Raw genomic sequence first — 24,810 nt, 5'->3', positions numbered from 1 at the left:
TGCACAAGCAGTAGGCCTCATAAATCTGAGGGACTCCAGTGGTCTGATCAAAATTTCAGCTCCACAATGACTTTACCCCCACAACACTATACCACACTTAGGACCTGGTCCAAAACTTGTTTTATTACTTTGTGAAAAGCGTGTGTGTGTGTGTGTGTGTGTGTGTGTGTGTGTGTGTGTGTGTGTGTAATGTAAACATATGTTTCCCATGCCAATAAAGCCCTTTGAATTTAATTGAAGTGAGAAAAAGACTTTGTCTGTGAGAGGGTACATGCCTCTGTAAATTGTTCTCAGTATGACCAATATTCTGTGTTTTCTAATACACTCCTCCTTCCTTGGGACACTATCTTGTTTTGGTAGCATACAGTATGTTCTTGTCAAGCAGTCCTCAGGTTGGGCTGTTTTTCAGTTTCAAGTCAACTTCATTGTAGTAAATGTCCCAAGCCAGAGCAACAGTGTGGCTCTGCTGTTTCAACTGCAGTCACCATTACAGGTTTCAGTCTGGATCGGATGTCTGATAGTGTTCTATACACTCTGCAATGAAATGTCTTACTTGTACATCGGGCTGGAAGTGTGCACTGAAATTCAGTCAACATGCTGAAAGTGCCTTTGTATCAGGGGTAACACATAGAACACAAAACGTGCAGAACACTGACAAATATTTTTTACATTTGTTTCACAAACTAATTTATGCAGAGGCAGTGTAACTGTAGTGTAATAACAATGTCATACTATTGTAGGTATACCCATTCATTTTCATAGCTAGAGTAAAATGTACATGGGTCTAGATAAAATGAATCCCAACCAAGACCCCAGTTTCGTTCATTTCCAATCTCATTAAATGTTTCCTCTACCTTCTCTTTCTCAGATGGAAAACAAATGACATTTCCAATATTTTAAGTCAACCTCTTAATATCAAGTCATTATTTATCAACATTATATGTCTTTATGGTCGGCCATAGGCCCCATATGAAGCTTCACCTTTGACCTTAAAGCAATCATATTCTTATGATTGCATGGACTTTACTAACTGGTACGCCTAATAAGCCTATAATAATATTTCATAGAAAACACATCAAAACAAAATCACATCGTAGCTATAGCAAATGTTTAGCTCATTGCAAAATACAATGCTCAGACTGGAGGACCTTCTGTAAAACATTTTACCTTCTCGTTTAGGATATAGTCTACTCTACACGTCGTACTGATAAAACGCTGGATATTACGCATTCGGCGTTCCTATTCATTTAACCCTCGTAATAACATATTTGTTACCCTAAAGAAAAAGAGCGGTGTATTGTCATTATGCATGGTTACTGAGTATGAGCTGAAACGACCGGATTAAACAGAAGTTTGCCGCCGCATGATTTACGAAGTTGGGAGATTCATGTTAATGATATTATGTTGTATAGCAAACACCGTCGCCCCTGATCAATCCCCACCCAAAATATCCGTGCGCACGAAAGGAGAATCGGTGGAAGAGGGTGGGAGACAAAACTTTTTTCCCCCAAAAGTTTGTGTAAGCTTTCACTTTCAGCCTTCTAGGCGGGGTTACAGTACAGCATGGAGTGAGCGAAACAGGACGGCGAGCGATTGCAATGCAGCACTACAGCGAACTTCCATCCAACTTAAATAAGCTCTCCAATTTTCATTTCTAAAAATAACCATGTACTCCCCGTACTGCTTGACACAGGTAAATGCCATTATTTCATTGTTATTGCTTAGTATACAGTCGGTGTTGCGGGTTAGATTAGTGCTCCCACCATTTGCAACTATGTAATAGTTTAATTTGAGCGTATTTGTTATTCTCTGTTCCTTTCTGATAGCATTTACCTTGTATCTCTGACACTTTTCCTTCTTAGATGGCATTTCTTCGCAGGGCTTTCTTATGCGTTTCATTACACATGGTTTTGTAGAGAAAATGGCGCTCCTCCCGAATCTATTTAATATAAAAGGAGGGGAGAAGTGGAGGAGGAGAAAGGAGTGAATGTAGAAAACTGGACTTGAAGTTTAGTGTTACATGTGATGGATGGTCTTACATTGACATTTTCCAAAATGTTGATCTCGCAAACGCTTGGCAGTGAGAGAGGCTACATGTGGAAGCGTGGCCGTCAAAAAGCTTTATCCGCTAACGGTTGAATCTGTGACAGTCGAGGACTTTAGGTCGGTGTGTGCTGCCGCCAGTTCTACAGTAGCCTACACTTGTCAACCGTGCTCGATTCTGATTAACATAACGTACCTATTTAGTGAAAGTAAATGTTCGGGAATATAATGTTTAGACTATTTTACGCACGAGTATCTCACTGCATATATGCGCCATAAGGATTATTTTCAAGGTTCTGGTCATGCCCAGTTGATATTAACCTATTTTAGCGACTCTGGTCCACTGTACCTAGCACAAATGCTGTATTTAATCTGCTATTATAAACTCTTGACCATTTCTGTTCATAGTAAAACAACCATCCCAAAATGTACAGCCAATAAATATTCCATAACTTTGAATAAGAAACCTACCTCTGATGTTTTACTCTGTGCTGCTTTCCCCTAAATGTATAACCTACTTTCAACTATACAGTGGATGTCCAGACCCCACAACCTGGTATATTTGGTATACATACACCATGCATTGTAAAGTTCACTCATATTCAATAGGGAATTACTCTTGTACTTCCACATGCAATATTCCACATTTCTGAGGACAGTTGGGCAGATAGCTTATGAGTTGAACAGTTTATTGGCACTAATTGGTAATTGATAAGGTCCTACCCAAATAAAATGTACTTTTGTAAAGCAATATAGAATCTCTTGCTATATAATATAACTAAATACATTATTGTTCAATATGCTCATTAAATGTCAAATCTGTTTTGATATATTGTATTTGTTAAAACTGGAGAGTTGATCAGGTAACAGTTTCAGAATCTACATCTACTTTTTTTAAATCAATACTTTTTGGAAAATATATATAAAGCTTCTCTTTTTCTATTTTATGAAATTATAGTCTATTTGTCCTGGAGAAAAGAGAGTGTTGACAAGTATTGTAGTGCCTGAGATGTGGTCAATGGATTGTAACAAAACAGTGCATTGCACAGTCATAAGATAACTTAAACAGTTAGTTATTTAGTTTATGGATGTGTTTACTTTGAAAACATCATGTGTATTAGTAATAGTCCTATAACTTCTCTGTCAAATGAACAGTGATTTAAGGTCAGGCTCGATTCTAAAATGACCAAATGTCACACATCATTGCTTAACTTTTTTTGACTCACCAAGAACCCTAACTCTATGAGGTTCAGTAACTATTCATTTATGACTTATGTGCAATATCATTACTCTTGAAACTGGAATTTTCCTTAGCTTGACAAAGTAACTTGGAGGGAAGCACCAGAGAAAGCTCTGCTTGAAGTTGTACTGTCAACAGTATATGTTCACAGATAAATGTGACATACAACAGGGGTTTTTGAGCCCACTGACTGAAATATTTAACATATTTTAGCAATATAATCCACATAATATAAACCTACAAAGTTCCTTGGCCTAAACTGAATCGTGAGGCACCCATCATTTAACTCTGCATCAATATATTCTGGTTCAGCAAAAACATTTTAGTGGTCTGCTTTTATTCTTTCTATGCATTTCTGTGTAGATGTTTTGTTAGTTTATGGATTCTTTAAAAAGCCATGCCTTTTTCTGGGTCCAAAATAGAATGGTTGTTGATATTATCTGCAATTCTATGACTCTCCTAACCAGTGGCATAACTGTTGTAAATCTATTCCTATAAAGCAAACTTGTTTATCCCTTGGTTTCACTGGACAGTAGACTGCCAAGGCCTGTGTGATGTGTAATTCATTCCTGATTTTACAGTGTTTTATTAAAACAATTTTACTTCCATGCCTCTGACTCCTGTTACAGAGGCAGAGAGGGTGTTTTTCTCAGTTGCAGGCACGGCCAGTAGTCTGTTTTCATTTAAAACTGTAGAATGATCATATGTTGTTCTCTGTTCTATTCCCTGATTGACAGAAGCAAGACAAAGCTAATTTTAATACTTTTTTAGAAGTGGATATTTATTGGAAGAGAGTGTCTTGTACTTTTTTAGGCCACACGGGTCTAAATGAAATTTTACTGAGAAAGAAAATAGGCCCACATATTTAGACATTATGGAATGGGACTTTATCAGATGCACAGAGAGGAATCTCTATGTAGGCTCGAATTTTTCTCTCCAACAGTTTAGCATTGAGATTTTGGTAGGCCTATACACATATAGCTTAATTTGCTAATGCATATTTATTTCCAGGGTTTCTGGAATTTATAAATGTAATATTTTTACTAAAGCGGCAGTATGAAAAGAAAATTAAGCTTGCATAGAGCCAGAGATTTTTTTGTTGTCCGTTAATTAAAATGAATTGGCAACATAACTGACTGCACATTCCGCACGTGCTGCACATTTGCAGAAGAAGGCCTATATATTAAATAATTTGGACTGGATAAACTATATCATTATATTATTTAAAGTTATACATTGACTGTATAGAGTTTGGTATGTTCATGCATTTTAGGGAGATATTCAACAAGAGAACAGCTTTGTGCATTGCACTCGTCCAGCGTGCGTGGAGCTTGCGCCTCTCTGCCCAGCCCAAGCCTCCTGTATTCCCTTCACTTCTGATGTGCCTCTTGTCTGCAGATGTAAACTCACATTTTTGTTTATTTAATTAAGGTTAATAATTAAAAAACGAGTGTGGACCTCGGATATGACAACACAATATAAACAATCGAATAAATGATTAACAGTGGTAAAAAGCCTTTCTGGAGAGTGGCGAGATGGATGGGGTGGAATAGAGGCAAATTATGGAAAGCATTCAGAGGTCCAGATAGACTTTATTCGTGTGTTGTTTCTAGTGGGCATACATGTTTTATGATGTTATAAACATTACAATGTAAGCCCATACCAAAGTTATCTACAGTAGGTATGGAAATAGACTATACCAAATTCACCGTGTTGTGTGCCTGGCTGATATAGGCTATTGACTGAGTTTTTAGATAGCGTTGCCTTTTCCAGTCTTGCAGCACTACACTCTTAGAATAAAGGGTGCTATCTAGAACCTAAAAGGGTTATTCGGCTGTCGAGAACCCTTTGAAGAACCCTTCTGATTCCAGGTACCAGCCCCTTGAGTTGCATTTAGAACCCTTTCCACAGAGGATTCTACATGGAACCCAAAATAGTTTTACCTGGAACAAAAAAAAGATTATCCTATGGGGACACCCGAATAATCCTTTTGGGAACCCTTTTTTTGTAAGAGTGTAGGGCTTTTTCATTTATGTCATAGGTACGATTAATCAAACCAGATTAGATCAGTAAAGCAGAATTCAACACTTTTCTTCTCTACACAGTGGAGTATCCGTGATATTGAAAAATACACATGACATTGTTATTGTTGTTGTTGTTGTTATAGTCATTGTTAGGCATAGCCTATTATTTGGCTATAACACGGAAGCATGGCATGCTTGGCTTGTTTCCATAAAGCCACCAGGTCATAACCATTTTCTTTTCGCATTTGCCTAAGCCACTTCATGCTAATGATTTTGTTTATGCTCACAAGTTTATACAATAAATGAAATGTGATCACCCTATACTATTCTTACTCGTACGACATTTTAACATCCTCTTCTCTTTGCTCTCCTGCTCGCGGGACGGTGACCCCTGCGCGGGAATGCTTTTCACACCTCTTAACACCCTCGCGACACTAAAGTATTGCACTACTCACCTTCTAAACAATCCATTAGTGGTAAGTGTTGCCCTATTATTTATTTTAAGGCATATATATTTTAATGTGTGTTATATACATTTTATTAGGCATTGTTACCATATGTTGTTGTAGCCCATATTACTTTTTTTTTAAATACTAAAAATAAAAAAACGTTCGTTTAACTTAATCTCATTGAAAGGAAGCATCATTTGCTAAATGTATTTCCCACACGTTCGGACTTTGTTGAAAACAGTCAATGTATAGGCACAAGGTCCAAAAATATATTGGCCTGTTTTTTTAGACAACTCACTGCTAGTCAATCACTTTTGCCTTCGGCCTAAAGTCCTACTAAGTTGTTTAAAAAGCTTAACATACATAAACCAAAAGTTAACTGCGGAGAAAGAACAAGATGGCTATTTAATACAGTTTCGTTATGGGCCTAATTTCTGCAGTTTGTAGCCCCGCAGCACCGATTGGCTGAAAGTAGCCTACTAGCCGTCTATTCAAGCAGATAGGCCTAATGTTTAGCAAAAGTAAGTCACATAATTTCAGGATGTCATCTAAAATTTGCAAACTTGTTGCCTTGAAAATGTATCTTGCTTTTCCCATTTTCATGCAATTAACCCTTGAGTGGCAAACCCAAAATGTTTTATCATAAACCCATTATTTGCATGCATATTTGAGACAGAAAGACTAAACAGATATTTGTAATATTTTGAAACAATTTAGTCCTAAGGAACATATTTCTTGTTGCAAGTCATCTTTGTATTGCAGATCATTAAATAATTCACCTTTGTCTTAATTACCTTCATGCCTGCATTTGTGGCTTAATCAACTGCCCTTAATGATCCTAAATTAGGTTAGGCCTAAATGAGTATGTATTACTGTGTGTTGCTGCATGAAGAGAGACACATATAATCTATGTCATTATCAGTTGTTATCAGGCATGGTGTTTTGAGTTTAAACATATTCCACTGAAACCTCCATGTAGACATTTTGTGAGGTGGCCTTCCAAACTCTCCTCACCCATCCCCTTCCTCTCCTCTCCTCTCCTCTCCTCTCCTCTCCTCTCCTCTCCTCTCCTCTCCTCTCCTCTCCTCTCCTCTCCTCTCCTCTCCTCTCCTCTCCTCTCCTCTCCTCTCCTCTCCTCTCCTCTCCTCTCCTCTCCTGTCCTGTCCTCCACTCCCTCCTACTCTCCTCACCCGTCTCCTTCCAACCTCTCCTCACTCCTCCCCTCCTCCAACCTCTCCTCACTCCTCCCCTCCTCTAACCTCTCCTCACCCCTCCCCCCCACCCCCCTCCTGTCCTCTCCCCTCTCTCTCCCCAGGCCTGGAAAATGAGTTGGAACAGCTGTTCAGGGGATTAAAATCTGATGGAACCACAGTCTGAATAAACAGAAATGTTGGATTTTTTGAAGTAAAGATACACACTCATACAAACAGCCCCATGCACTCCCCAACCACACACACACACACACACACACACACACACACACACACACACACACACACACACACACACACACACACACACACACACACCAGAACCTTCCGTCCTACGTCCGAATGCGATTAGGCCACTGTGTGGTTATCACTGGATCAGGATCCACATTTTTTAGGCTGAATGGCAATGATGTTTTATACTGATGTTTAAGAGGCACTCGGACAGCACTGACTGTGGTTAATCTATGGGGCAAAAACAAATACCCAAAGTGTAGTGCTCCAAAACACAGAATTTCAGTGGGAGGAAAAGTAGGCTTTCATGACTTTTATAGAATTTCAATGGCGGATATTTTGAATTATAATATTACTGTGCTTGAGTTCAGTTGTGCGGAGAGCAAGCCCCCTGCCCTGCAGTAAAGCCAATCAGGATGATGCAATGAATGTATGTAGTCTGATAGTGCTTTTCTGATTGGTGTGGAATATAGCCATTGGAGTGAGCCAGTAGAATAATAACCCCTGTGTTCCAGACAGCCCAAGTCAGTAATGAATTTAATGGATATGTGAACATTATTATGTTCTCCTCCTCTATCCCTTGTTGAAGGTTGGAGTTACGGTGAAACCGGAGTCCCCCAATGGCCTTGTAGGTGTCTCGTGGCAGCGGGTGGCTCTTTTCCCATCATGTAATGGGGACACCGGCAGGCCACAATGCCAGACGCTCACAAGGACACTGTGTTCCCTTTACTTATTAATTCCTACCAGGCCACCACCACCACCGGCGGCCTCAAGTCTCCTTTGGTGGTTGGTTGGTGGTTGGTGGAGTTGGCAAATTCAAACAGCCATAAACAATGAGGTGGCAAAGCCCTGGTCTCTGTAATCACAGATATGGGCTGGCTGGTGGCTGGTGCTGTTATCTATTCCTCAGGGAGGAGGTACTGTGTCCTGGACCTAGAGATGCCCCGACTTGTTAACATTTAATGAACATATCAAGAATATTTAAAGGACATATCAAGGTTTTGTTGATAAATGTTTTTGGAACATTTTCCATCAGACTTTGTAAGTCCATGATGGGGGCACTGTTGTATCTCCAAAAAATGTCTGTCTATTTTATGTAGAATTCAGTACACTGTGTGATGGGGAAGACAAAGACTGGATGAATTGGATGTATTTTGGCAAGAGGGAATATAGATTTGAATTAAGTACCATGTAGTTTTTATCTCAAGCTGCATGCAGAAAAGGCCAAACCAACTGAGTCTCATTCAGTATCTGCACAGCTGTCCTAGCATCCGTGGAGAATGGATTCCTATTGCTATTGCCATGGGAGTCTCCAGCCAAGAAGAATAGGAGGATATCCAGTGTGTGTGCAGAGAGAGTGGTGTGTGTGTGTGTGCGCGCGCATGCATGCGCCGCACTGCCGTCTCCACCCTCCTGCCTTTCCCTTCGCTCATGTCACCCCTGGCATGGATTATGCTTTGGCAGAACCCTGGCAATGCCTTTAGCCCCAGTGCGGTTCCGTGGTCGCTGATATGTTGTGCTGTTGCCATGGCTACAGAACGCACACACACACACACACACACACACACACACAAGCACAAATGACATAATTGAGCTAGAATATACATAGGCACACACAAATACGTCTGTACAATATGGGAGAGAGAAGGGGCTAAAGTGAAAATGTGGCTTTCCCATACAAATCAACAGAGGGAAGGAGGGAAGGATCCCAGCTCTGTAGGAGCTGTGGGCAATAAGGCAGCTTCATGGGATGGACTGACACGTTGGTACAGTGTGTGCTTTCCATGATTAGTCATGAATCTAAAGAGTGGAGCACCTATTATCACCTATTATCACCTATTATCTAATATTTAGACCTTTTTAACTGTCTGACAACTAGTTTGTCTGGAAGTGAGAGGATATGGTGAGGTTGGTGGTATTTGTGTAAGAGAGGGTGTGGCTGCTTGGGTTTGCAGAGATAGGCATGCCATGGTGTGTTTTGACAGTTAAAAAGGTCTACAGTATGTTGGTCTTATTTCCTTTGCCATTTATTTCTCACCATGCAACATTCTCTCTGTTCTCTACCCATCCCTTGTGGAGTGTTAGTGTGGGAGAGATGATAAGTCCTAGTGTTTTTTCCTGATGGGCCCTATCTCAGAGGGCATCGGTGAGATATGCAGACCTCACCCACTAGCACTCTGTTACACTCCACTAGGTCTGCAGTGGGGTGTAATGGCAGTGTTTGAATTGAAAAGTGCCACACAATTCAGAATTGAGGGGATTGTATGGAGCTTAACAACATGGAGGGAGTCTGTTCTAGACAGAAATGTAGACTCCTGTGTCCCAAGTCTATCAGTAGTAATGCTGTAATGGATTTATAAGTGATTTATAAAAGCTGGTGGATGTGCTCTTAATATCAAATACCTCAACATGTTTTGGGTTTGTTTGTTTCATACGGAGCATAAACTTCACATCAAGTGTGTGATTGGTAATATGAGAAAGAGCATGAAGATCCATTGTTTTGGCATGTCACAGGTCTCTGCTGCTGCTCATTGACACCCCACTGAAGGTCACTGCAGTATGAGCCTGTTGTTTGTTATGGAGGTGGGGACAGCAGTCTGGTCTCTGACCTCAACTCCCACTGATCTAAATATATAGACCCCTCATTACATTGCTGCTGGATTCATCTGTATGAAATCTGAGATCTATCTGCCCCTCTTCCTCCCTCTTGCTCGCTCTCTCTCCCTACCAGACACAAACACACTCATAACCAAGCATGCACAAGCTCACACAAATATGGCACAATCTTACCTCTGAATCAGTAATATCTCCACATCTATTTCAACACACCCATCCAAAACACACACGTACAGTATGCGAGTGAAAACCGACACACATACATGCACATTCAAACCCTCTCAGGCTTTATGCATTATGCATTAATGGACACATACACCGGCAAACACACACGCTCAAACACTTCCCACACCTGCACACACTTAAGCACGAGGCGCAGGTGTGCATTCTTGACTCTCCCTTGTCAGTCTGGTGCCGACCGTCAAAATTACAGCCAGCACCACTAGACCAGAGTGATGATTGGGGAGGTGGTGTTGGTGGGGTGGAGGGGGGCTGTTGTGTTGCCAGCGTACCATGTGTGCCAGCTCCTCGACTGACTCCTAACCCATATGGCACTTCACTCCCTAACCTCCCCCAAATCTGACTGTGGAAACATACTGCATTAGCACTTCTCCCTGCACCTGGCTGTGGCTGAAGAGACAATTATGTACATTAGCAGACAACTGCAAAATACCTCATCTCACAACAATGAATGTGGGGAGTGGTGGTGGTTGGGCGAGGGGGGAAGTTTAGGGTAGTTGTAAAGTGAAGACGTCACCCAATGACGTCACATATTGTTCTCATGTAATGTTGCCATTTTGCAACTCTTTCTGATGATCAGGTGAATCAAGGTGAAAGTTGATTTGTGGGTTTTGGCTCAATTAATGACACTACTTTAATCGTGTTTCCTGTTTGTTATACCTCATTGAGTTAGTGTGTTGAAATAGAATCGGTTTTGTTTTTCTAGCCTAGGGTGTGATGAATGCAGCCGTGAGTTGGAACCTGATAACTCTGATCCTGGATAAGATTACCAATCTGAAAATTATCACTTTATAACTAAAAGTGTACATCGAAGTAAACAATATATTTTGCTTACATATTTTAATCAGGAATGAGAATGATCTACACCGGGTTAAATGGAGCATTTAATGGGTTAAACTTGGAGGGAAGAAGTTTTCCTGTCTTGGGGACGGGTGGTGGAGCATTGCCGTTTGGATGCTAACAAATCCTCAAGTCAAGCTGTAACAAAAGCACTTGTAACCTTATTTCAAGTGCTGAAAAAAAAACACAAGGTAAAAGGAAAATTAGAAGTTGGAGAGACAGGGATCATAAACAACAATATCAGTATCTTAGGCTGGCAAGGCTGCACATCTGTTGGTCTCAGTTTCTCCTTTCTTTCTTTCTTTCTTTCTTTCTTTCTTTCTTTCTTTTTTCTTTCTCTCTCTTTCCTTCTCTCTCTAGCTCTGTCTGTCTGTCTGTCTGTCTGTCTGTCTGTCTGTCTGTCTGTCTGTCTGGTCTGTCTGTCTGTCTGTCTGTCACTGTCTCTGTCTCTGTCTCTGTCTCTGTCTCTGTCTCACTCTCTATCTCGCTCTCGCTCTCTCTGTCTGTTTCTCTGTCACTCTGTCTGTGCTGTTTGGCCACCCGGTCCAGCGAGGATTCGCTATTGCCCTGGGAACAAAGCACTGCAGCTCTCTCCTCAGAGCAGGAAGTTGGGCCCTGGCCAGTGGTGGAAAATCTATACGCATAATATAACATATCTTTACCTTACATGAACTCTGAGGAGGACTAGCAGCTATGAGCAAACACAGCAAGGGTGTGTGTGTGTGTGTGTGTCCTGAGATTCTTGTGAGGGTCTGCTGGCTGTGGCTATAGGCCATACTGAGAGTAGTGTGGAGAGCAGGGCAGAGCCCTTGGTAGTAGTCAAACACAAATAACTGCTGCTACTCAATGTGGAAAAGGTATCCACAGTACTCTGAACTGAACTTCACTGTTGGGGCTTTGAAAATGACTTCAAGCCAGAGTGTTGCTTTGGACATGGAAACCTTTCAATTTGAGTGGAAAATGTTACCCCCTTCAGTGAATTTTTTGTATTTTTTAAATGTGCAATACTTTAAGGTTTACGTTAAGTAGGCTACAGCCAGACATTCACGTCACATGAAGTTTATTTCTGTCAAAAATACAGATTGTATGTAACAACAATGCATGAAGAAAAACAAGGTCAAGCCTACATATGTCACCACCAGGTTCAATGGGGGACTTCATGACATCACTGTTGAAGCTCAAGGAACTGTGTCCCAACTCGCACAATGTTTTCACAAAGTGGGGAAAAGCTTCTCCTTCAAACATATGCAGGAGTTTAGAACACCAGCGTTGCTTTGCTCCTTGATCAGCCCTTTCCCATACTTAATAAGACGTCTGCTTGTTTGAGGTATCATTTCTTTTAAAGCACTTTCTCATGTGACCACTCACGATCTGAATGGAGAAACAATGTGCTCTTGTCATGGTCTCAGTTTTTAGTGCTTTGTTGAAAAGAGAATGAGGAAAAAACTACAACCCCTGTCTAAAGTGTCAAGTTTATGTCAGTCTTTTTGGCACAGGATGTCTCGAGAATAACCTTGTAAAACCCAAACACATATCATTATCGTCATCAGTTAAGTTACTTTTTGCCATCTGCAGCATATTATGGGGACTGTCAAGTCTAGACATGATGGACCATCAAATGGTGTTGAATATCTACATCAAATCCCTACACGTTTGTTTTCATTTGTCATGTCATGTCTTTTCCATTACCCAAATAAGGATAGTTCCCGACTTGGAGTTAGGACTCTTGTGGGGACCGCAATTCCCAGTATGTCCCGGTCATGCTACTAAAATGTATGATAAAGTAGGAATGGCTTAGGCGGGTGCAGATGTGTACATTATAGTGGGGTTTTAAGTTAGAGATTTATGTTCATCATCTTTAGACTAGACGGAAGAGCTCCTGACCTAAAGACATGTCTGTAGTTGATCTGCTTTGTAGGATGTGCTTGAGTTAACTGTGTGTGTGTTTGACTGTGTAACCGGGGTCAATGTGCTGCTAACAGCCTAGCTTCCTCCGACTGCCCCATACTGGGTTCGAACCAGTGATCCTCTGCTTCACAACACACGTGACCGCCATTGACAATGCTCCAAAGGGTTGAGCCACTCAAAAGGTTCCAATTGAATGGCTCCTTCCGCGACATTTCAAGCTAGCCGTGGAGTGAGCTTACAGCACGTCCTTAAAGCCACTACATTTCAAGCTAGCCGTGGAGTGAGCTTACAGCACGTCCTTAAAGCCGCGACATTTCAAGCTAGCCGTGGAGTGAGCTTACAGCACGTCCTTAAAGCCACTACATTTCAAGCTAGCCGTGGAGTGAGCTTACAGCACGTTCTTAAAGCCACTACATTTCAAGCTAGCCGTGGAGTGAGCTTACAGCACGTTCTTAAAGCCGCTACATTTCAAGCTAGCCGTGGAGTGAGCTTACAGCATGTTCTTAAAGCCGCGACATTTCAAGCTAGCCGTGGAGTGAGCTTACAGCACGTCCTTAAAGCCACTACATTTCAAGCTAGCCGTGGAGTGAGCTTACAGCACGTTCTTAAAGCCACTACATTTCAAGCTAGCCGTGGAGTGAGCTTACAGCACGTTCTTAAAGCCGCTACATTTCAAGCTAGCCGTGGAGTGAGCTTACAGCACGTTCTTAAAGCCGCTACATTTCAAGCTAGCCGTGGAGTGAGCTTACAGCACGTTCTTAAAGCCGCTACATTTCAAGCTAGCCGTGGAGTGAGCTTACAGCAAGTTCTTAAAGCCGCGACATTTCAAGCTAGCCGTGGAGTGAGCTTACAGCACGTTCTTAAAGCCGCTACATTTACATAGAACATGTTTGAGCCTGTGTGATTAAAGTATATGTTTCAGTGAGCATTCAAGGGCAATGTGCATCCATCTTTAAAATCTAAAACATTTGCAGCAGCAACTGCTCGAAGTAAAAATAATCATGGAGAAGAGAGTCTGTGTTTGGGAAATACAGTAGGTCGGTTAGCGCTCCAAGCCATTCTTTTAACCAATGTGATTTGTTAGATCCCCCCCCCCCCTCCCCCATCAATCAATACGGTGCATATTTACTGTAACTGAGCTCTATGTATATTTGAGAAAGACTCTTCATAGCCATGGCTGGTTGTATTCTCTCCTTGGAAGCGGAGTGTGATTACAACAGACAATATAAGCGTATTGTATTTCCTAGGGGACAGGAAGGAATGTGAATGCATCATAACCATATTACTCTAGTTAGGAACTGTTTCTGTTGCCAAGTCAGTGGATACATGGGATACCCTCCCTAACAGTGGCTCTGCACAGACAGAACCCAACCCAACTCCAACCAAAAACAGCCACCAGAAAGATGTCTGCCTCCTCCGAATCCATCTGACATTTTTTGTTGTGAGAGAGAGAAGCATGTCGCTGGTGGGACTTTGGCCGGTACAATCCCTCCACTGTTAAAACAATGCCGCAGTTGTCTTCCATAACCTAATTACTCCCTCCAGGGGGAGAAAGGCAACAGCACAAAATCCCAGAGTTAGGGGTTCTGATCTCCACTCTGAAAGAAAAGGCCTCATTCATTTCCCTCCACCACACAGACGGTCTGTTTTTCATTGGTCTAGGATTGGGTTGAGTTTAATAGTTTAATTACAAACTATCATGATATTGGAGTATAAAAGCTCTGTTTTATTTGGAGTCTGCTCCGTGATCTCTTATGAGAATGAGGAGCACTTTCTGTATTACGCCTGGTAAAACTAGTTGGGGTTTTGATTGAGGTCATTTTAACACATCTGACCTCTTGTCCTATGCCCATAATGTGTTGGAGCTGGAGATTAATCAGGATATCACTGTTATCATTCTCTTGTTGATACAGGCATACAGATACTGTAAAGGCACACAGAACTAACATGTATTTTAGGTGCAACTTTTCTGTACAGCAGGCTAGGGAAAAAATAAAACATTGTTCCCTCTTTGTTTTTCATCACCTCCATCATGTACTAGCACTGGAAGGTTGCTGAAACGTTATTACAGTAATTGAACACAAGGAAGTCTCTACAGGAAGAAGGGAAAGGGATGTGGGCAGTAGCATTTACCAATAGGAAAACAGTGTTCATGCCTCTCACTCCCCACAACATCACCCACCTCCTATTTTATTTATTTGTTTATGCGGACTGAGAAAATCAGAGCTGCCATTGTATGACACATGGCAAGTTTACCATTGGATAGCCTTTTTTGTCAATGTTTATTGCTAACTTAGTCTGCTTAAGGAAGTCTCTGCATTTGGTTATCTGGGGCTTTTCCTTCTACTATGTGGCACAGGCTTATAAACACAGAATAAATGAGTCATCATCTTTACATTCATTGACCAGAAGCCTTTATGAGGATTTCTTTGGTTGACATTGGCATGAATACAATTCATCTGTATATTAGTTCAGCCCTACACAAATTGAGTTTAGTAACATTAGCTTTTTTGCTTAAGTTTTATTTGTTGTCAGTTGGTTCATGTAAATATAAGGGGTATGCTCTGATGCAGTGAGCGCCTGCACAGTATGTCCATGTAGGCCTACTCTATGAACAGGCCACACAAGAAGACCAGACAGTGGTGCGTCTCTGTGAGTGTTTCTGTTAGCCTGAGTTGCTTTCCTGTGTGTGTGTGGCTGTGTCCGGCGTGTGTGGACCCCGGCCCTCATTGTCGGCATCCTCAACGTTCTTCCGCTCTAGAGGGGACGGCAGCAGAGGAAGCTTAACTTTGCTGACATGAAGGAGGCTCTTCCTTCAGTCTCTCTACTGGTTGATTAACCCTCTCTGTCTACCTGTCTGGGACTAACCACTGGGACTAACCATGAAGCACGTCTGGGGTTCTTATCTCATGTTTGGTTCACTGCAACAACGACAATGATGACGATAGTACCATTATTACACAGTTACCATTTTTTTCAGATATATAGACATTATGCTTGAACGTAAATCGCATTAATGCACTTTCTTGAACCTCAAAGAGAACATTATTTATTTATTGATTTACATCTATGAAACAAGAAACAAACAAGTACCTGTCTTGTCTATTAAAATAGCTTCCATACTTTCTCCTGGATGATGAAAGGGAATTGAGTCATTATCACGTCAATGACTGCTAGATAATGGTACCTGTGGGTTATGTGAAGTGGCTCTATTTAATATCATCACATGAATCATTTTCATCTCTTCCCTCCCTCTCTCTCTCCTCCATTTTAACCTCTCTCTCTCTCTCTCTCTCTCTCTCTTTCTCTCCTTTCTTTCTTTCTTTCTTTCTTTCTTTCTTTCTTTCTTTCTTTCTTTCTCTCTCTCTCTCTCTCTCTCTCTCTCACACTCACACACACACACACACACACACACACACACACACACACACACACACACTTTCTCTCTTTCTCTGTCTTAGCAGAGGCAGTCCTTTATTGGACCTATTGCAGACACACCTACAGGAGTGTCCATGAGCTGCACCTCTATTAAACATACCCCCATTTGTGTAATTTGCCCTCAGCAGCAGTAAAACAAAGTACAGGGTGTTTTGGCCTTACTCAAGAACCGTGCAGGTGTGACTGACTGCAGATCAGCAGGCCTCATGGAGGACTCGGAAGCAAGAGTCTAATTGCTGGTTCTCAGTTTCCTCATGTGAGAGAGAATGGTAGAGAGATAGAAACATAGAGACAGAGGGGGGAGAGAAGGGCACAGACATGGAGGGTGAGACAGTGGGGGTTGTGAGTTTGGGATGGTGGCAAAGCATTTGCATAAAGGACAGGGCAGTGTGCCCGGCTGTGGAAAGGGTTGGCATCACGCCTCACCGACTGGCAGAGGGAAGACTGAAGAGAGAGAGAAAAAAATGAGAGATGGAGAAAGACAGGGGGGGGGGGGGGGGGGGTACATTTAGTCAATAGTGCATCCCTTGTTCAGAAAGAGGAGGGCCCTGGCTGTTGGCAGGAGAGCTGGATAAATCTCTAGTTTGATTGTGTGCTAGATTGCCCCTTTATTTCTTTGATTGCAAAGCGTTCAACACTCTGCAAGAGTAGTGTGCTTCCCTGTTTGTGCATGTGTGAGTTTTTTGTTCAAGCCATGATTGTCTCCTCGCATGTTTCTCAGTCTATACTTATATGTAATCAGTACATCTTGCAATTTAGAGTGGCTTGTAAAATGCTAACTCTTCCTAACCCTAAAGCACATTATTAGTAAGCTGTATTATCCTCCATGGGTTCACAGCAGACCCTGGTCCAGACAGTTCTACTGCCTTACCCATACCTAGCCAATGCAATACTAAATGCTAATTTACTGCATAGGCATTAATATATCCTCAAGACAAATGGACCACAGAACAGAGAAGGAGACCGAGCCATTTGCTGGTGGCCTCTTCCTGCCCTCCAATCAAAATACACCCAGTCAAAAGTGGACTCCGCCCCCACAGACAACACTCCACGGGTCTGGCTCAATCAGAGAGGACCCCAGAGTCACAATGCTGCAGCCGCACTGGCTGCACTACTGATGATGTCATAATAGTAGAGCGTGAAAGGGACGATTATCTAGCATGGGCTTGTTATTTCTGTCCCTGGGTATGACTAGCTTGTTACCCATAAAGCCTGTAGTTACGACGGAGACTGTAATGATGCGTCATACTGTACTCTCGGGGCATATGTGTTTTTTAATTACTAGACATCCCTTTGATTTCTCATCCTGCACTGTTTGAAAGTGGAATAAAGCCCTTTAGCTTAGTTAAGCAGCAAGTTAACACATGAATGTGAGATCCCTCTTTTCATGTAGTGTTGAGATTCTGAATCAAAAGGACATGTAGTGGGTTCTTTTTAGACTGTGGAACGTTGTTCAGATCTCTGAGCTCTGGAATGAGTCACAATGCTCATACAAATTAAAGTTCTCCCAACTACATGAATTGGGCCATAGAGATAACAAACAGTAGGCAATGTGCTATGAATTAAATCAGGCCCTATCAAGTTAAAAAAATACTTTAGATTTCTGAAAACAACATTGCTTTTTGTGACGGACATATTCAGTGAGCTGCCAAGTAAATTGTCATTAGCCATATATTTTAGCCTCGCAGACCATCGTTTGTGGGATTGTTACCAGGGTTTAAGGAGATGAATTGAGATTTAATTGGTGAATGGAACTGTGGACGTTATTTTCTGTGATGAATACATTTCAATTTTAATTCACAACGCCAGAACTGATTGCTAAACAGTCCTTCCTTTAGTGTAATCATGTCCTCCAGAGGTTCAGTGTTTCTTAATGGAGGTCGACAGACGCTGGGTAGCTGCGGCCCATCGACGGCTCTCTGAGGAGATAAACATGTTATCTGGTGCAGAGTCAGCCAGCCTGTCACAGCACGGCGAGCCGCCAGCACCGTCACTGAAAGCAGGGCGGTGGTTTCCCTATTCAACTAAACATTCTTTCTAGACAGCGGCGTGGGGCTAGGGGGAAGAGGAGGGACGGGAGAGGAGGGGGGGAGGGCATGTGATGAGGTTCAAGTGGAAACCTCAAGTGCTACTACTGCTACCCTCATGAAGGCAGACCTTGTGGTGATAGGCCTTGTCCTCTGTACAGTAGCCTTCTCACCTGTTTTAAAGGGTCTACTCACTAGTATGACATCATTAGCCATCATCAGTATTGTTCTCTATGTAAACATACTCATGTGTTGCTAAATTTGTTTAAAATATTTTCCTGCACACCCTGTCAATAATATCCCATCGTTTCTCTGGAACACGAAACAAGTTTCAGCCTGCGTTATAACTAAAGGCAGAATAATATCAATTTGATATCTCTGTACACCATTACAAAAACAAAATGGTTTAGATCATTGGGTTCACCTGGATCTCAATGTTTTCAGAAAGGTTTCAGGTCTTGACATGGCACACAAACGTTTTAATGTTAATTCAGGCCGGTGCTGTTTGCTTAATGATCCTTGGCTTGATTTGTTCTTTAAAGTTCAAGATAAATCTTCTGGGGAGTCTATTGGAACCATACCTCGATATCTAACACCGCCTCATGAGTACTCCAGTCAACTATGTGGTAGTGCAGTGTGATATAGATGTCAGTGGTACTGTGGAGTGGGATGGGGAGAGGAGAGGTGGTGGTAGTACTAGCCCCTGCAGCAGCGTGGCGTGGCTGTGAGGTGACAACCCTGCGTGGGGCTGGAATGTGCCGTTCGTGCCTCCCTCTGATGGCTCCCCGGCCAACCCTGGGCCTGTGAGCACGCAGCACCACAAATTGCTTGCAGATTTTTCACACATAGTAACGCGCTGGTTTGTAAACTGAGATAATTACAACGAACGCTAGCGCTGCGCTTCAAAAGCCTTTACACATCACTTGCTTGCCCACAGAGAGAGTAAGATTGTGGGGAGGGTTTTGCTTTTTTTCCCTTTAGGTCGAATTTTCACTCTCTCCTTATTTTTCTGGTTTAATGGTTAACATAATTGTTTACGCTGATTACAATGGAGAGTTACGAGGCTGGCACTGTACTCTCACTGTAGCCTACACTAATCACAATGGAAAACACTGGAGGTAAATGGGGGGCTCAGTAGAGCTTTAGCCTATGTCCTCAATCCCGACAGAAATAGATTTTAACCCAGATGCGACAGCTGATAGTGAGGTATTGGGAGGTGAATGGATGGCACTGGTACTTACAGACATGAATGTGTTAAAAAAGAGGGTTGACAGGACTTCGGAGGAGATCAACAGGAAAGTAGGGGTGTGGGTGCGTGGGAGAACGTGCTGACTGACAGTGTGCCAGTGTCACTGTTGGCATATGCAGCCTTTGTCCCTTACTCACCTGCACCCTCAGAGCCATGTAGAGACTGAACCCAAGGAGGGCATGCCAACGGGGGAAGGGGCAGACCAGACTGACACGCTTACCTGTGGCAGATGCCAGGCAAGGACACACACCTACTACCCACTGTGAATGGCAAAGCCTGTATGAATGGCAACTTGAGTGTATATGCCACTTTATTTATATGACGTTCATGTCTGTGGATGTGTTGGTCATTTAGGGTCTATATGTTACATGTAAGTAACGGCCCTAATGGGCCGTTCTGGCTCTGACAAGGCTTACTTACTTACTACTTAGGTTACATGTACATATTTGCACATAAGTCTGTGCACATAATTTGGATGTCCCTGAAGTGATGGTGTGTTAGTACACTGGCATGCCTACTTGCCTGGGCTGGCATGGCATCCCCCTGCGGCCATGTGTCTCTCACTCACCCAGGAGCTGCTGCATGTGTCTGCCTGGCCTGGCTGACTAAGCCTCCACTGCCGCCCACCCTACCTCTTCTACTCTGTGTGGCCCGGCAGGGTCAGGGTCTGCCAGCATCCAGGGTCAGGGACACTCAGCTGGTCAGGGGAGGACAGCAGTGAGCCACACCAGGCCCACATCTCTCTAATGAAGAGACAGGCTCTCAGGTTATCCAGACAGACCATGGCATAATTGGTCTAATGAGATGAGAATGAGGCCTGTGCTGCTCAGGTATCTTTCTACCATGGTTAATGGATTGTCTGGTTGTCTGACGGAAGACTAAGTTGTTGTTTGTATGGTCAGAAACATTTCATTTTCATTTTTATGCATCATCATTGATCCTAGACAATTGTATTCTGTTGTAAAACGTGTAATACTGCAATGCATCTATTATCAAAATATAGACCTATTCGCCTAATGTTGTTAATGCATTCAGTTGAATTGTACATTTTTGAAAATGATTTAGAAATGTCATATACAAATGCATTTTGGGCAGTATTTTAGGGTCCGCCACTCCTTCGTCAGACGCAATTATCCTTGGAAAGCCTATTCATTTTAAGCAAGACCATTGTGAAATGATGGCATAGAACACAGTAACGGAAAGTTGATGATTGCATTTTTACCACAATGTTTTATAGAGATTGCAATCAATTTCCTTTACTCTGCTATTGACCTATCCCACTGTGCAAAATCTGGTTGAAAATCTGGTTGAATCAACGTTGTTTCTACGTCCTTTCAATAAAATAATGAATTCAATGTGATGACGTTGAATCAACGTGGAAAACTGATTGGATTTGCAAAAAGTAATCAACGTAAGGGAATTTCATATTTTTTACACCCAACTTTTACCCTATATTTTTGGGGGGTTTAATAGAGAATTCACGTACTCAACCAAATGTAATTTAAATTTAGACGTTGAACTGACGTCTGTGGCCAGTGGGATGGGCCTGCCTGAAGTATGAGACAACCGCATATCTTATCTGGCCTTGACCTTAGTCAAGTGTCCATTTATAATGTTGGATAATGAGCCCGATATTGCTATTGGAAACACAGATACACTGTTTAATTTCATTGTTTGATTACCTTTATGAATTTGTATTATTCACATGTCGCTAACGCAGGATCACTGATAGGCTACATGCCCCTTCTGTAAATGCTTTTAACGTAGAGTCCCTCCCCGTCGTCAACTCTGCTAATGGCCATCTCTAAAGTAGCAGAGGTGTTCATTGGAGACCTCTCCATACCACTCTCAAGTTGTGAGAGAAAAACAAACGTTGTGTTTCAAGTGGATGATTCACCATATAGGTATCCAACAAGTAATGACAATGACACCACTCGTCTGTCCTCAAAGTTAGAGAATAGGCTGCTGCAAACTGTTTGTGCTCACCTCTGCTCTGCGTACAGGGACTCGCACGCCCTGTGGAACAAATCACCCCTTGACATCGCTGTCCATGTTTCCCTAAAGCCAACGAATAAAACCCCTTCTGTATCCGATGCACACAAATGGCATCCAAGTAGGCCTACTAAATGTTTTAAACGAAAAATGGATGGTTGTCAAACGCGTAAATTCGCAAAGGTTTAATTTCACTGTAGTTTACTCAACGTTGTGCTGCCTGCACTCACTCTATTCGTTTTCAAAGAACGTTTCATTGCTGTCTTGGTGTAGGTTTGCACTAAATCAGACAATACAAAAAAAACGTCTTAACGGCTTAAAGGCTTATTTGAAACTTTTTCAATTGACACTTTTTGTTGGAGTTAATTGGAAAGGAGTGCTTAGAGGAGATGTGAGTGTTTTGCTCCCTTTCCCCTAGTTTTGGATATATTGTGTCAAGAACTTTTACAAGAAGTTCAGATAATGATTATACAAAAGCAAATTCCACATTATGTCGCTGAACAAATTCTTTAAATGTTTATGCTAATGAAGTTTCTCTTCAGGTCCGTACAAAATTGGGTGAAAATGGGGTGTAAACCTCATTTACATTTGTATTGAAGTTCTGTTATTCTGTTATTGTTAATATTTTGTCACCATAGATTATGCTCATTTGCACACACTGTATATAGACTTTTCTATTGTGTTATTGATTGTATGTTTATTTATTCCATGTGTTGTTTGTGTCGCACTGCTTTGCTTTATCTTGGCCAGGTCGCAGTTGAAAATGAGGACTTGTTCTCAACTGGCCTACCTGGTTAAATAAAAGTGAAAAAAAATGCTTAACTCATAAAAAATTGCGGATTTGAAGATAACAGCGGAAAAAAGGTTTAGATTTTGAAAAGTGATATGAGTATAAATGATATATTTTAGTTAGGCTATAAAGGAGTACATTCTGGGATTTTAAAGGTGTTAGTTGTTTTTTTCGATTATTAGCCTTTATCTTTTAAATTTCCCGCTGTATGAAGAAATCAAAATCGAAAACATTTGTTGAAAACATAAGGACTCTTTTTATTATTTTACAACAAATGATTTCATTACCTCCATATTCATTACCTCCATACCTCCATATCATATCCCTAAACCTAAAGGTTTTTCTCTGCCAGTGAATTTGCTGACTATGTTCATATCAACGAAAGTCGCACACTTGGTCTAGACATAGGCCTATACATTTCCTAAGCATTTATACTTATGAATTTCCGTATCAAAATTAAATCAAATCAAATGTTATTGGTCGCCTAGACATATTTAGCAGATGTATTGCAAGTGTAGCGAAATGCTTGTGTTACTAGCTCCAACAGTGCAGTACTATCTAACAATTCACAATACACACAAATCTAAAAGTAAAATAATGGAATTTAGAAATATCTAAATTTTAAGAACAGCAATGTCGGAGTGGCATTGACGAGAATACAGTAGAATACAGTAAATACATATGCAATGAGTAAAACAGTATGTAAACATTATTAAAGTGACCAGTGTTCCATTATTAAAGTGACCAGTAGAGTACAGGTGCTGGCGTAACTCAAAATAAGTGAAATGTATAAGCAACACACGTTGAAACAACTTTCTGGATTAAACTTCGGAATACTTATCCAAAGTAGGCCTACTGATGTATGAAGAAAATAGACAAGAAATTGGAAAAACTGACACATAGTCCTGACCTAACTAAAACATCATAGAAACTCCCAATCCATGTAGAAAGCCTATATTCTGTCTGAAATAAAACCAGGCATATGTTTTTTTTTTAATGAAAAAAATGTACCCTAATTTATACAGCAGTCTAATTTATCCAATCCTGAGTTCAATGATGCCTGATTTTCCATATAGACTTGTGTAGACCTTTTAAAATGCCAGTGAAAGAGTTCATCTGCACTTGGCAGGTCTCCTTCTGTCATCCAGACGCAAAAAGAATCGAGAAATACAAGTCCAAAAGTGTTTCTCCATGGATGTAGTCACGTTGAACATTTTCTGTTATGTTAATCTAATACACATTGTTTTATTTGTTTAACTGAAACACTTTATTTTTGTATAAATTGCATGTTTAACTTGTATGAGGCAACAGGTAGAGTTGCCTATAACACGTGCTATGTGAGTGCAGACTCTTCGCCTCTGCTAAAATATTATATTCGCACAACTTGGAACTAAAGTTTTTGAGTAGGTTAATGGGCTACATTTGGTGTCTATGCTATTGATTAACATGTTTTATGTCAGGTTTTTGAATAGGGCTAACTATATAGGCAATTGCTCTCCCATGAAAGGGCACATGTCCCAATCAATATTCTCTTGAATTAACAAATCAACACATTTCAACTGGCCTATAAGCACACTGAAGTATTTGCATACACTATTCCCAACACTTACAGGGGTAAATATAGTTTACTAATGAGTTTGGCCATTCAAGAGATTTTCCATCCGTGAATTAATCACTTTCTATACAGCCTAGGCAAGGCCTAGGCCTATACATATTTATGCAACCAATTGTATTGTAAAATTTAGTCGATTTTAGCCTGCCAGTTTGGATTTTTAGCTACATTTATTTGTAGGTGCTTGGGTTTATTCTGCTATTATTAATTGAAACTGGATTTTACTGACGGTGACAAAGTGGCACAAATGGCTCGCTGGCGGGAGTGCCAAAAAGTCTTTCCAACTCCTTCATTTCCATCGTCCTCTTGGCAGACTCCAATGATGATGTCTTCACTCTTTAAGCATTAATATTGTAAGTGCCGCGTGAGGAAAAAACAGTGGCAGCATATTTAATTGTCTTGGCCAAAGTCTCAACTTCACTACTTTTAATGAGTTTGAAATGTTTTTCAATAGGCTAGATCATCATATTTTGAAATGTAGTCTACTGTGAATATGTGAAATCACTATAGTGGCATTTGGCCTATATCATACCATGGCCTGTCCGCTTGTTGTAACACAAGGCATCGTGGTGTGGTTAGTTAAGAGTTCACACTAGTCTGTAGGCCTGATGTTTTTCGCGGACTTTTAGGAACAGTCACGAGGAAGCAGGTCTAGGTGGGGTCAAGTCTTCGTTGGATGAGAGCGTGCGCACAGCATGTTTCTGCTTCCTGTCAGTCCAGACATGTTATTGGAAATGATGACAAATAAATGAAATGAGAGACACAAAGGTAGCCATTTGAGACACTGGTTGAAAATAGCGATACAAATGTCAGGGCTTGCTCAAGCAATTCAGCAGGTAGCCTGAGAGGAGCCATTTAGACGTTATTTGATTGAGTAAATAAATTTAGGCCAATCATGTA

At 41.4% G+C, this 24,810-nt stretch overlaps 1 protein-coding gene across 6 annotated transcripts in view; it reads left to right on the top strand.

The window, feature by feature from the left end:
- nfixa (nuclear factor I/Xa) overlaps nt 1-24,810 on the top strand; it is a 129,111-nt gene that overhangs the window by 9,822 nt on the left and 94,479 nt on the right. The window contains exons 1-2 of one of the 6 annotated variants that reach the window (XM_036938513.1): nt 1,488-1,693; nt 5,748-5,783. The exons of 3 other annotated variants lie outside the window; for them this stretch is intronic. In XM_036938513.1, coding sequence (XP_036794408.1) covers nt 1,667-1,693; nt 5,748-5,783 — 63 coding nt within the window. In that variant the 5' untranslated portion in view covers nt 1,488-1,666. Of the gene's footprint in view, nt 1-1,487; nt 1,694-5,747; nt 5,784-24,810 lie in introns of those variants that run through there. 2 more of the 6 variants (XM_036938511.1, XM_036938515.1) reach the window with 2 other exon arrangements.

This window comes from Oncorhynchus mykiss, chromosome 12 (assembly GCF_013265735.2).
Source record: "Oncorhynchus mykiss isolate Arlee chromosome 12, USDA_OmykA_1.1, whole genome shotgun sequence".
NCBI classification, from domain to species: Eukaryota; Metazoa; Chordata; class Actinopteri; order Salmoniformes; family Salmonidae; genus Oncorhynchus; species Oncorhynchus mykiss.
The sequence above is the reverse complement of the archived record's forward strand: the minus strand, read 5'-3'. Positions and strand labels throughout refer to the sequence as shown.